The sequence below is a fragment of the Petromyzon marinus genome, unplaced genomic scaffold (assembly GCF_048934315.1).
Source record: "Petromyzon marinus isolate PM22_M1 ecotype Great Lakes invasive population unplaced genomic scaffold, UKy_Petmar_22M1.pri1.0 PM_Scaffold_103, whole genome shotgun sequence".
NCBI lineage: Eukaryota > Metazoa > Chordata > Hyperoartia > Petromyzontiformes > Petromyzontidae > Petromyzon > Petromyzon marinus.
Window position 1 is genome coordinate 17,501 of NW_027423062.1, and position 12,500 is coordinate 30,000.

Sequence of the window (12,500 nt, forward strand, 5' to 3'; positions counted from 1 at the left end):
CACCGCCGACACCGTCACCGCCACACCGTCACCGCCACACCGACACCGCCACACCGTCACCGCCACACCGTCACCGCCACACCGACACCGCCACACCGTCACCGCCACACCGTCACCGCCACACCGTCACCGCCACACCGTCACCGCCACACCGTCACCGCCACACCGTCACCACCGACACCGTCACCGCCACACCGTCACCGCCACACCGTCACCACCACACCGTCACCGCCACACCGTCACCGCCGACACCGTCACCACCACACCGTCACCGCCACACCGTCACCGCCCACACCGTCACCGCCACACCGTCACCGCCACACCGTCACCGCCGACACCGTCACCGCCACACCGTCACCGCCACACCGTCACCGCCACACACCGTCACCGCCGACAACGACACCGCCGACACCGTCACCACCACACCATGGACATCCCCGGCGAGGCCACTCCTCCCCCGGCCACCACCACCGGCACCGGCACCGGCACCACCGGCACCGCCAAGAAGCCGTTTGAGTGCGCGGTGTGCGGCAAGGCCTTCGCTCGCCTCCCGCACCTGCGCGTCCACCGGCGGACGCACACGGGGGAGCGCCCCTTCGCGTGCCCCCAGTGCCCCCGCGCCTTCGCCCAGTCGGGCCAGCTGCTCAACCACCGGCGGACGCACACGGGGGAGCGCCCCTTCGGCTGCGGCGTCTGCGGCAAGGCCTTCGCCGAGCTCGGCCACCTGCAGCGGCACGGCAAGATCCACACGGGCGAGCGGCCCTTCGTGTGCACGGTGTGCGGCAAGGAGTTCATCCAGTGCGGCCAGCTGAGGGCGCACGGGCGGACGCACACGGGCGAGCGGCCCTTCGGCTGCGGCGTCTGCGGCAAGGCCTTCGCGCAGTCCGGGCAGCTCCGGATCCACGGGCGGACCCACACGGGGGAGGAGCCCTTCGCGTGCGCGCTGTGCGGCCGGACGTTCTCGCAGTCGGGGCACCTGCGGAGGCACCAGAAGACTCACGGAGGAGGAGGAGGAGGAGGAGGAGGAGGAGGAGGAGGAGGCGGAGGAGGAGGAGGAGGAGGAGGAGGAGGAGGCGGAGTTGTTGCCGGAGGAGGGGCCGGAGGAGGGGCCGAGGGCGGTTCGGCGAAAGCGGTGAAGGGGCGGCGGGGAGGTCGCCGGTCTCGCCCGGCCGCCGGACGGGAGGGCGATGGAGCTGCCACACAGGGCGGTGATGGAGCTGCCACACAGGGCGGTGATGGAGCTACCACACAGGGCGGTGATGGAGCTACCACACAGGGCAGTGATGGAGCTACCACACAGGGTGGCAAGGGAGCTACCACACAGGACAGTGATGGAGCTACCACACAGGGTGGCGATGGAGCTTCCACACAGGGTGGCAAGGGAGCTACCACACAGGAGGGCGATGGAGCTGCCACACAGGGCAGTGATGGAGCTACCACACAGGACAGTGATGGAGCTACCATACAGGGTGGCAAGGGAGCTACCACACAGGGTGGCAAGGGAACTACCACACAGGACAGTGATGGAGCTACCACACAGGACAGTGATGGAGCTACCACACAGGGTGGCAAGGGAGCTGCCACACAGGACAGTGATGGAGCTACCACACAGGGTGGCAAGGGAGCTACCACACAGGACAGTGATGGAGCTACCACACAGGGTGGCAAGGGAGCTACCACACAGGGTGGCAAGGGAGCTACCACACAGGGCAGTGATGGAGCTACCACACAGGGCAGTGATGGAGCTTCCACACAGGACAGTGATGGAGCTACCACACAGGGTGGCAAGGGAGCTACCACACAGGGCAGTGATGGAGCTACCACACAGGACAGTGATGGAGCTACCACACAGGAGGGCGAGGGAGCTGCCGGACGTTCCGATGGCCGACCGGAGAGCCGTCCGATGGAGACCGAAGACGGAGGAGACGGCGGTGGTGGCGGTGTTGTTGGGGGTGGTGGCGGTGTTGTTGGGGGTGGTGGCGGTGTTGTTGGGGGTGGTGGCGGTGTCGTTGGGGGTGGTGGCGGTGTCGTTGGGGGTGGTGGCGGTGTCGTTGGGGGTGGTGGCGGTGTTGTTGGGGGTGGTGGCGGTGTTGTTGGGGGTGGTGGCGGTGTTGTTGGGGGTGGTGGCGGTGTTGTTGGGGGTGGTGGCGGTGTTGTTGGGGGTGGTGGCGGTGATGGTGGTGGTGGTGGTGGAGGTGGTGGTGGCGGTGGTGGTGGTGGTGGAGGTGGCGGTGGTGGTGGTGGAAGTGGTGGTGGTGGTGGAGGTGGTTTCCCGTCGGCCGTGACGGTGATTTCGGCCGCCAAACGGAAATGTCACGGTAGCAGCAGCCCCCACCGGTCTCAGGCGCCGGTGAAGGTGAAGCGTGGAGGTGGAGTTGAGGGCCGAGTTGAGGGCGACTGAGTAAAACTTATTCACACACACACAGACACAACAACAACCGCCATTCGCCACTAAGTGGTGGTGACGTCACCACGACGCTTGTGCCAGGCTATGTGCACCCTGAGGCCACGTGAAGTGTCGAACGCCCGCTGGCAGGAGGTCACGGGGCAGACCCAGCAGGTGCCACGGGTCGACTGACTGAGATGACTGACTGATGCACCACCTGTGCCCCCTACTGTGCCAACTTGCTGTGCTTTAGCCACCCGGCGCTCCGCTCGTTGTTGTGAGCGTCGCTCCTCCGCCCTCCGTTATTGTTGGAGGGCGACTGCCTCCAACTTCCCAGTAGCACTTTCACGAGCCTCCTCCACAGAGGCCGATCTTTACACCGCTGGTACCAGTCATCGGCAAGTCCACTCAGCTCCACGTCCCCCTGTATCACATCACTCCATCTCTTCTCTAGCCCGTGCCGCGCCCGTTTAGCCCCCTCTATCCGGCTGAACAAAAGCTGTTTCGGCATGCGGTGGCTGGGCATGCGGGCTACATGACCCAGCCAACGCAGCCTTGCCTGCCGGAGGAGCTCACCGATGGGACTTTGCCCAGATCTTTCAAGGATTTGTGAGCTCCTCACACAATCCAGCCTGGTTAAACCAGGATTGATCGTAGGCAGTCCAGCCTAAATGTTTCTAACCGGCGAAGATGCTCCATTAGGGGGGTCCACGTCTCGCAAGCGTAGAGAAAGGAGGGAATGACCGTGGCCGAGAAGACCTGAAGCTTCGTGCAGAGCGACAGACCAGGTAGCTTCCACACAGCGTTACGCAACTGATGAAAAGATATTACCGCTCGACTGATTCGGAGTGAGAGAGACCTCTGCTATTAAACCAGAGCTGGTTATGAGCACACTGCCCAGGTATGGGAAACTCTCCACTCTCTCCACAACTGCCACATCACTGATTGGGAGTTGTGTGGGTGGAGTGTCCGATGGTACAAAATACCCAGGCAGGTGCTTAGTTTTGGTGGGGCTGATGGTAAGGCCCCACCTCTTAGTGGCACGCTCCAGTTTCAGCAGCAGCGTCTCCAACTCCTCTGAATGAGCAGCAATTACCAAATCATTGGCATACATAACGTGGTTGAGCAATAGGGAGCCATCCCTTGACCGCACCCGGGCATCGATCAGCCTCCCATTGTATCTGTACCAAATGGAAATTCCCCCAGTACAGCTATTGAAGGCTTCACGAACTACGTGGTCAAAATAGATGTTAAATAATGTGGGAGCCAGATGACATCCCTGTCGCACCCCAAGGTATACAGGGAATGGCTCCCACTCCCGGCCACGTAGTTTTACCCGGGCCCGCTCACCATCATGAAGGTCCTTAATGATCGTGAGCAGAGGGTCAGGGACTCTGAAAGCATGAAGAACAACCCAGAGCCCAGGCCTTCTGATGGTATCATAGGCCTTGACCAGGTCAATAAAGCAGAGATGTAGGTCTTGCTGGAATTCCCTACACCTCTGCTGTAGCAGACGAGACAGAAAATATGGCATCGGTGCTGGACCACCCTTTCCTGAAACCACATTGGGGCTCCGCAAGCCTCTCCTCAGCGTGCCTGGCAAGGTGATGCTGAATAATCCTTGCCAGGACCTTTCCTGGCACACTGAGGAGTGAGATGCCCCTGTAGTTGTTACAGTCTGTGCGGTCCCCCTTCTTAAAGAGGGGGACCACCAGGGCATCCTTCCAATCCTGCGGAACCCGCCTAGTGGCCCAGACTGTTATGATGATATCATGTAGGGCAGTCTGTGCACAAACGCCACCCTCCCTCAGCATTTCGCTTGGGAGATCGTCTCTGCCCGGTGCCTTTCCTGGTCTCAGACTCTGGATCGCCTTCAGTACTTCCTCAACAGATGGCACCTCAGCCAGCCACTCACAGGGGGTGACTTCTTCCAATATTTGAGGCACCGCAGCCTCAGCAGGGTCATCCCCACTTTTCCTGGCTGAGGGATTTCCCCTCCCCCAGGACCTCACAGAAATGCTCAGCAAATCTGCAAACCTGTTCCTGGGTGTCGGAGATTGGATCACTGTTTTTTCCCCTAATGATGGTAATAGGTGTGGCGCTGCAGGTTACTTTTTTGATGGAGTTAAATAGAGATTTGTCATCGCGGGCCACTGAGGCAGACTCCATCTCCTCAGCAACCTGCGACCACCACCCATCCTTGCAGCGCCTCACGGCTCTCTGAACCTCCAAGCGAAGGCTGCGGTAAGCCTCCTCATTCTCTGACGTGGGATTCAGTAGCCGATGACAGTGGGCCTGTCGCTTTTTCTCAACCATCCTGAACACCTCCTCTGTCAGCCAGGGTCTCTGGGGAGGTCTGGACCGCGTACCCAAAGCAGCCATTGCCGCTGCCTGAGTCGGTCCTAAACCTCGCCCATTTACCCTCGACATTAGGAGTGGGGGACGATGCCAACCCCAGCCGCAAGCGATGATGAAATTCTCGCTTGCAACTTTCATAAGATCACTGAGACCAGGCCACTGTAGGTTGGAATGGGGTCCTGGGTGTACACCCACCACCGGAGTGGAAGAATGGCAGGCGCATCTTACAGATGACAAGTCGATGGTCAGAGGGCAGATCAGCTCCACGGTAGGTCCTGGTGTCAAGGACATGGGCTCGCATCCGCTGGTCTGTCACTATGTAGTCCAGCAGATGTTCTTGTTTGGACCCGGCGTTCATCCGTGATGTTGTGTGGATGCACCGATGCCGAAACAGCGTGTTGGTAATTACAAGCCCATGGGCTGTACAAAAATCTAGCAGCCTCCTACCGTTGTTATTGAGCTGATCCGGCCCATGCCCTCCAATCACTCCAGCCCAGGTGCCAGCATCATGATCAACTGGGGCATTGAAGTCACCCAACATGATGACTCTATCCCGAGGTGCCACTTTAGCCAGCACCTGTGACAGGAGGTGATAGAAGGCATCTGACTCATCGACCTTGCCTGCATCCCTCCACGGATGTTCGTCTTCGGTGGGGGCATAAGTAACTCCGACCACCACTCGCCTCCGGTTGATGGGAAGGTGAGCCCAAAGTAGCCTGGGGCTTACAGCTTCCCACACCTCACCGCCACGCTCCCACGCCCCCTTCATTATTATGTTCAGAAGAAGAGCCACTCCCTGTTGTTTGGCAGTCTCACACACGAGACACAAACACACAGACACAGACATACACATAGTAGTACTAGCAGTAGTATTAGTAGTAATGTTTGGCAGTTGTTGCGGTCTTAGTAGTTAGTTGTAGTTAGGAGTCGCGGGAGGCTTTCACGACCAATCTCATCCATCATAGCGGACTGTTTAGTTTGCCTTCTTTGGTTCTTTCGGTAAAGTCACGTGGAATGAGAATAAAATAATAAATTAATAAAATAAAATAACACGATAAAATTCTCGCGACGTTTCGGCCACAACACAAGCGGCCTTCATCAGGTGAAGGGACGAGACTGTCTGGAGGACAGCGCTGGAGCGAACACAGCCAAGCCCAGACCGCGACCTTTAAGCTGCGTGAGAAGAAACGGAGAGCCCTGACAAAGGAATTGGCATAGAATTTAGCACCCTTGCAGTCACGAAAGCTTTAAATCGAGATGTTTAGTTTGCGTTTGGCCGCTTGCCCTCCGAACGCGACCCACGCCGCCGATGAAGTCGATGCCCCCGCCGAAGGAGACCCGAAGCTTCGCGTGGAGCGACGGACCGGGTGGCTGAGGCACAGCGGCGTTATGCAGCCGATGAAAAGGCATCGCCGCTCGATCGATTCGGAGCGAGGCCTCCGCCGTGAAAGCGGAGCCGGTCGTGAGCACGCCGCCCAGGTAGTGGGGACACCGCACAGGTAGTGGGGAACTCGACCAGGTAGTGAGGAACTCGCACAGGTAGTGGGGAACTCGCACAGGTAGTGGGGAACTCGCCCAGGTAGTGGGGAACTCGCCCAGGTAGTGGGGAACTCGCCCAGGTAGTGAGGAACTCGCCCAGGTAGTGAGGAACTCGCCCAGGTAGTGGGGAACTCGCCCAGGTAGTGGGGAACTCGCCCAGGTAGTGAGGAACTCGCCCAGGTAGTGGGGAACTCGCCCAGGTAGTGGGGAACTCGCCCAGGTAGTGAGGAACTCGCCCAGGTAGTGGGGAACTCGCCCAGGTAGTGTGGACACCGCCCAGGTAGTGGGGAACTCGCCCAGGTAGTGGGGACACCGCACAGGTAGTGGGGAACTCGCCCAGGTAGTGGGGAACTCGCCCAGGTAGTGGGGAACTCGCCCAGGTAGTGAGGAACTCGCCCAGGTAGTGGGGAACTCGCCCAGGTAGTGGGGACACCGCACAGGTAGTGGGGAACTCGCCCAGGTAGTGGGGAACTCGCCCAGGTAGTGGGCACACCGCACAGGTAGTGGGGACACCGCCCAGGTAGTGGGGACACCGCCCAGGTAGTGGGGAACTCGCCCAGGTAGTGGGGAACTCGCCCAGGTAGTGGGGAACTCGCCCAGGTAGTGAGGAACTCGCCCAGGTAGTGGGGAACTCGCACAGGTAGTGAGGAACTCGCACAGGTAGTGGGGAACTCGCCCAGGTAGTGAGGAACTCGCCCAGGTAGTGGGGAACTCGCCCAGGTAGTGGGGAACTCGCCCAGGTAGTGAGGAACTCGCACAGGTAGTGGGGAACTCGCCCAGGTAGTGAGGAACTCGCCCAGGTAGTGAGGAACTCGCCCAGGTAGTGGGGAACTCGCCCAGGTAGTGAGGAACTCGCCCAGGTAGTGGGGAACTCGCCCAGGTAGTGGGGAACTCGCCCAGGTAGTGGGGACACCGCCCAGGTAGTGGGGACACCGCCCAGGTAGTGGGGAACTCGCCCAGGTAGTGGCGAACTCGCCCAGGTAGTGGGGAACTCGCCCAGGTAGTGGGGAACTCGCCCAGGCAGTGGGGAACTCGCCCAGGTAGTGGGGAACTCGCCCAGGTAGTGGGGAACTCGCCCAGGTAGTGGGGAACTCGCCCAGGTAGTGAGGAACTCGCCCAGGTAGTGAGGAACTCGCCGAGGTAGTGAGGAACTCGCCCAGGTAGTGAGGAACTCGCCCAGGTAGTGAGGAACTCGCCCAGGTAGTGAGGAACTCGCCCAGGTAGTGGGGAACTCGCCCAGGTAGTGGGGAACTCGCCCAGGTAGTGAGGAACTCGCCCAGGTAGTGAGGAACTCGCCCAGGTAGTGAGGAACTCGCCCAGGTAGTGAGGAACTCGCCCAGGTAGTGGGGAACTCGCCCAGGTAGTGAGGAACTCGCCCAGGTAGTGAGGAACTCGCACAGGTAGTGGGGAACTCGCCCAGGTAGTGAGGAACTCGCCCAGGTAGTGAGGAACTCGCCCAGGTAGTGGGGACACCGCCCAGGTAGTGAGGAACTCGCCCAGGTAGTGGGGAACTCGCCCAGGTAGTGGCGAACTCGCCCAGGTAGTGGGGAACTCGCCCAGGTAGTGGGGAACTCGCCCAGGTAGTGGGGAACTCGCCCAGGTAGTGGGGAACTCGCCCAAGTAGTGGGGAACTCGCCCAGGTAGTGAGGAACTCGCCCAGGTAGTGAGGAACTCGCCCAGGTAGTGAGGAACTCGCCCAGGTAGTGGGGACACCGCCCAGGTAGTGGGGACACCGCCCAGGTAGTGGGGAACTCGCCCAGGTAGTGGGGAACTCGCCCAGGTAGTGGGGAACTCGCCCAGGTAGTGAGGAACTCGCCCAGGTAGTGAGGAACTCGCCCAGGTAGTGGGGAACTCGCCCAGGTAGTGAGGAACTCGCCCAGGTAGTGGGGAACTCGCCCAGGTAGTGAGGAACTTGCCCAGGTAGTGAGGAACTCGCCCAGGTAGTGAGGAACTCGCCCAGGTAGTGAGGAACTCGCCCAGGTAGTGAGGAACTCGCCCAGGTAGTGGGGAACTCGCCCAGGTAGTGGGGAACTCGCCCAGGTAGTGGGGAACTCGCCCAGGTAGTGAGGAACTCGCCCAGGTAGTGAGGAACTCGCCCAGGTAGTGAGGAACTCGCCCAGGTAGTGAGGAACTCGCCCAGGTAGTGAGGAACTCGCCCAGGTAGTGGGGAACTCGCCCAGGTAGTGGCGAACTCGCCCAGGTAGTGAGGAACTCGCCCAGGTAGTGGGGAACTCGCCCAGGTAGTGGGGAACTCGCCCAGGTAGTGGGGAACTCGCCCAGGTAGTGGGGACACCGCCCAGGTAGTGAGGAACTCGCCCAGGTAGTGAGGAACTCGCCCAGGTAGTGAGGAACTCGCCCAGGTAGTGAGGAACTCGCCCAGGTAGTGGGGACACCGCCCAGGTAGTGGGGAACTCGCCCAGGTAGTGAGGAACTCGCCCAGGTAGTGGGGACACCGCCCAGGTAGTGGGGAACTCGCCCAGGTAGTGGGGACACCGCCCAGGTAGTGGGGACACCGCCCAGGTAGTGAGGAACTCGCCCAGGTAGTGGCGAACTCGCCCAGGTAGTGGGGAACTCGCCCAGGTAGTGGGGAACTCGCCCAGGTAGTGAAGAACTCGCCCAGGTAGTGAGGAACTCGCCCAGGTAGTGGGGAACTCGCCCAGGTAGTGGGGAACTCGCCCAGGTAGTGGGGAACTCGCCCAGGTAGTGAGGAACTCGCCCAGGTAGTGGGGAACTCGCCCAGGTAGTGAGGAACTCGCCCAGGTAGTGAGGAACTCGCCCAGGTAGTGGGGACACCGCCCAGGTAGTGGGGAACTCGCCCAGGTAGTGGGGACACCGCCCAGGTAGTGGGGAACTCGCCCAGGTAGTGAGGAACTCGCCCAGGTAGTGGGGAACTCGCCCAGGTAGTGGGGAACTCGCCCGGGTAGTGGGGAACTCGCCCAGGTAGTGGGGAACTCGCCCAGGTACTGGGGAACTCGCCCAGGTAGTGAGGAACTCGCCCAGGTAGTGAGGACACCGCCCAGGTAGTGGGGACACCGCCCAGGTAGTGGGGAACTCGCCCAGGTAGTGGGGAACTCGCCCAGGTAGTGAGGAACTCGCCCAGGTAGTGAGGAACTCGCCCAGGTAGTGGGGAACTCGCCCAGGTAGTGAGGAACTCGCCCAGGTAGTGGGGAACTCGCCCAGGTAGTGGGGACACCGCCCAGGTAGTGGGGACACCGCCCAGGTAGTGGGGAACTCGCCCAGGTAGTGAGGAACTCGCCCAGGTAGTGAGGAACTCGCCCAGGTAGTGAGGAACTCGCCCAGGTAGTGGGGAACTCGCCCAGGTAGTGAGGAACTCGCCCAGGTAGTGGGGAACTCGCCCAGGTAGTGAGGAACTCGCCCAGGTAGTGAGGAACTCGCCCAGGTAGTGAGGAACTCGCCCAGGTAGTGGGGAACTCGCCCAGGTAGTGGTGAACTCGCCCAGGTAGTGGGGAACTCGCCCAGGTAGTGGTGAACTCGCCCAGGTAGTGGGGAACTCGCCCAGGTAGTGGGGAACTCGCCCAGGTAGTGAGGAACTCGCCCAGGTAGTGGGGAACTCGCCCAGGTAGTGAGGAACTCGCCCAGGTAGTGGGGAACTCGCCCAGGTAGTGGGGAACTCGCCCAGGTAGTGGGGACACCGCCCAGGTAGTGGGGAACTCGCCCAGGTAGTGGGGAACTCGCCCAGGTAGTGGGGAACTCGCCCAGGTAGTGGGGAACTCGCCCAGGTAGTGGGGACACCGCCCAGGTAGTGGGGACACCGCCCAGGTAGTGGGGAACTCGCCCAGGTAGTGAGGAACTCGCCCAGGTAGTGGGGAACTCGCCCAGGTAGTGAGGAACTCGCCCAGGTAGTGAGGAACTCGCCCAGGTAGTGGGGAACTCGCCCAGGTAGTGAGGAACTCGCCCAGGTAGTGGGGAACTCGCCCAGGTAGTGGGGAACTCGCCCAGGTAGTGAGGAACTCGCCCAGGTAGTGAGGAACTCGCCCAGGTAGTGGGGACACCGCCCAGGTAGTGGGGAACTCGCCCAGGTAGTGGGGAACTCGCCCAGGTAGTGGGGAACTCGCCCAGGTAGTGGGGAACTCGCCCAGGTAGTGGGGAACTCGCCCAGGTAGTGAGGAACTCGCCCAGGTAGTGGGGACACCGCCCAGGTAGTGGGGACACCGCCCAGGTAGTGGGGAACTCGCCCAGGTAGTGGGGAACTCGCCCAGGTAGTGAGGAACTCGCCCAGGTAGTGGGGAACTCGCCCAGGTAGTGGGGAACTCGCCCAGGTAGTGAGGAACTCGCCCAGGTAGTGGGGACACCGCCCAGGTAGTGTGGACACCGCCCAGGTAGTGGCGAACTCGCCCAGGTAGTGGGGAACTCGCCCAGGTAGTGGGGAACTCGCCCAGGTAGTGGGGAACTCGCCCAGGTAGTGGGGAACTCGCCCAGGTAGTGGGGAACTCGCCCAGGTAGTGGGGAACTCGCCTAGGTAGTGGGGAACTCGCCCAGGTAGTGGGGAACTCGCCCAGGTAGTGGGGAACTCGCCCAGGTAGTGGGGAACTCGCCCAGGTAGTGAGGAACTCGCCCAGGTAGTGGGGAACTCGCCCAGGTAGTGGGGACACCGCCCAGGTAGTGGGGAACTCGCCCAGGTAGTGGGGAACTCGCCCAGGTAGTGAGGAACTCGCCCAGGTAGTGGGGAACTCGCCCAGGTAGTGGGGAACTCGCCCAGGTAGTGAGGAACTCGCCCAGGTAGTGGGGACACCGCCCAGGTAGTGTGGACACCGCCCAGGTAGTGAGGAACTCGCCCAGGTAGTGGGGACACCGCCCAGGTAGTGGGGAACTCGCCCAGGTAGTGGGGAACTCGCCCAGGTACTGAGGAACTCGCCCAGGTAGTGGGGAACTCGCCCAGGTAGTGAGGAACTCGCCCAGGTAGTGAGGAACTCGCCCAGGTAGTGGGGACACCGCCCAGGTAGTGGGGAACTCGCCCAGGTAGTGGGGAACTCGCCCAGGTAGTGGGCAACTCGTCCAGGTAGTGGGGAACTCGCCCAGGTAGTGAGGAACTCGCCCAGGTAGTGAGGAACTCGCCCAGGTAGTGAGGAACTCGCCCAGGTAGTGGGGAACTCGCCCAGGTAGTGAGGAACTTGCCCAGGTAGTGAGGAACTCGCCCAGGTAGTGAGGAACTCGCCCAGGTAGTGAGGAACTCGCCCAGGTAGTGAGGAACTCGCCCAGGTAGTGGGGAACTCGCCCAGGTAGTGGGGAACTCGCCCAGGTAGTGAGGAACTCGCCCAGGTAGTGAGGAACTCGCCCAGGTAGTGGGGAACTCGCCCAGGTAGTGAGGAACTCGCCCAGGTAGTGGGGAACTCGCCCAGGTAGTGGGGAACTCGCCCAGGTAGTGAGGAACTCGCCCAGGTAGTGGGGAACTCGCCCAGGTAGTGGGGAACTCGCCCAGGTAGTGGGGAACTCGCCCAGGTAGTGGGGAACTCGCCCAGGTAGTGGGGAACTCGCCCAGGTAGTGGGGACACCGCCCAGGTAGTGAGGAACTCGCCCAGGTAGTGGGGAACTCGCCCAGGTAGTGGGGACACCGCCCAGGTAGTGGGGAACTCGCCCAGGTAGTGGGGAACTCGCCCAGGTAGTGGGCACACCGCACAGGTAGTGAGGAACTCGCCCAGGTAGTGGGGAACTCGCCCAGGTAGTGGGGAACTCGCCCAGGTAGTGGGGAACTCGCCCAGGTAGTGGGGAACTCGCCCAGGTAGTGGGGAACTCGCCCAGGTAGTGGGGAACTCGCCCAGGTAGTGGGGAACTCGCCCAGGTAGTGAGGAACTCGCCGAGGTAGTGGGGAACTCGCCCAGGTAGTGGGGAACTCGCCCAGGTAGTGGGGACACCGCACAGGTAGTGGGGATACCGCCCAGGTAGTGGGGACACCGCCCAGGTAGTGGGGAACTCGCCCAGGTAGTGAGGAACTCGCCCAGGTAGTGGGGAACTCGCCCAGGTAGTGGGGAACTCGCCCAGGTAGTGAGGAACTCGCCCAGGTAGTGAGGAACTCGCCCAGGTAGTGAGGAACTCGCCCAGGTAGTGAGGAACTCGCCCAGGTAGTGGGAACACCGCCCAGGTAGTGAGGAACTCGCCCAGGTAGTGGGGAACTCGCCCAGGTAGTGGGAACACCGCCCAGGTAGTGAGGAACTCGCCCAGGTAGTGAGGAACTCGCCCAGGTAGTGGGGAACTCGCC

At 61.6% G+C, this 12,500-nt stretch overlaps 1 protein-coding gene across 1 annotated transcript in view; it reads left to right on the top strand.

Moving 5' to 3' along the window:
* LOC142922567 (uncharacterized) overlaps positions 1-2,401 on the top strand; it is a 2,601-nt gene extending 200 nt beyond the window's left edge. Inside the window, exons 1-2 of the mRNA XM_076063355.1 lie at positions 1-2,015; positions 2,265-2,401. The exon at positions 1-2,015 is cut by the window's left edge and continues 200 nt beyond it. Of these exons, the coding sequence (XP_075919470.1) occupies positions 1-2,015; positions 2,265-2,401 (2,152 nt within the window). The remainder of the gene's footprint in view (positions 2,016-2,264) is intronic.
* Positions 2,402-12,500: the final 10,099 nt, after the last annotated feature.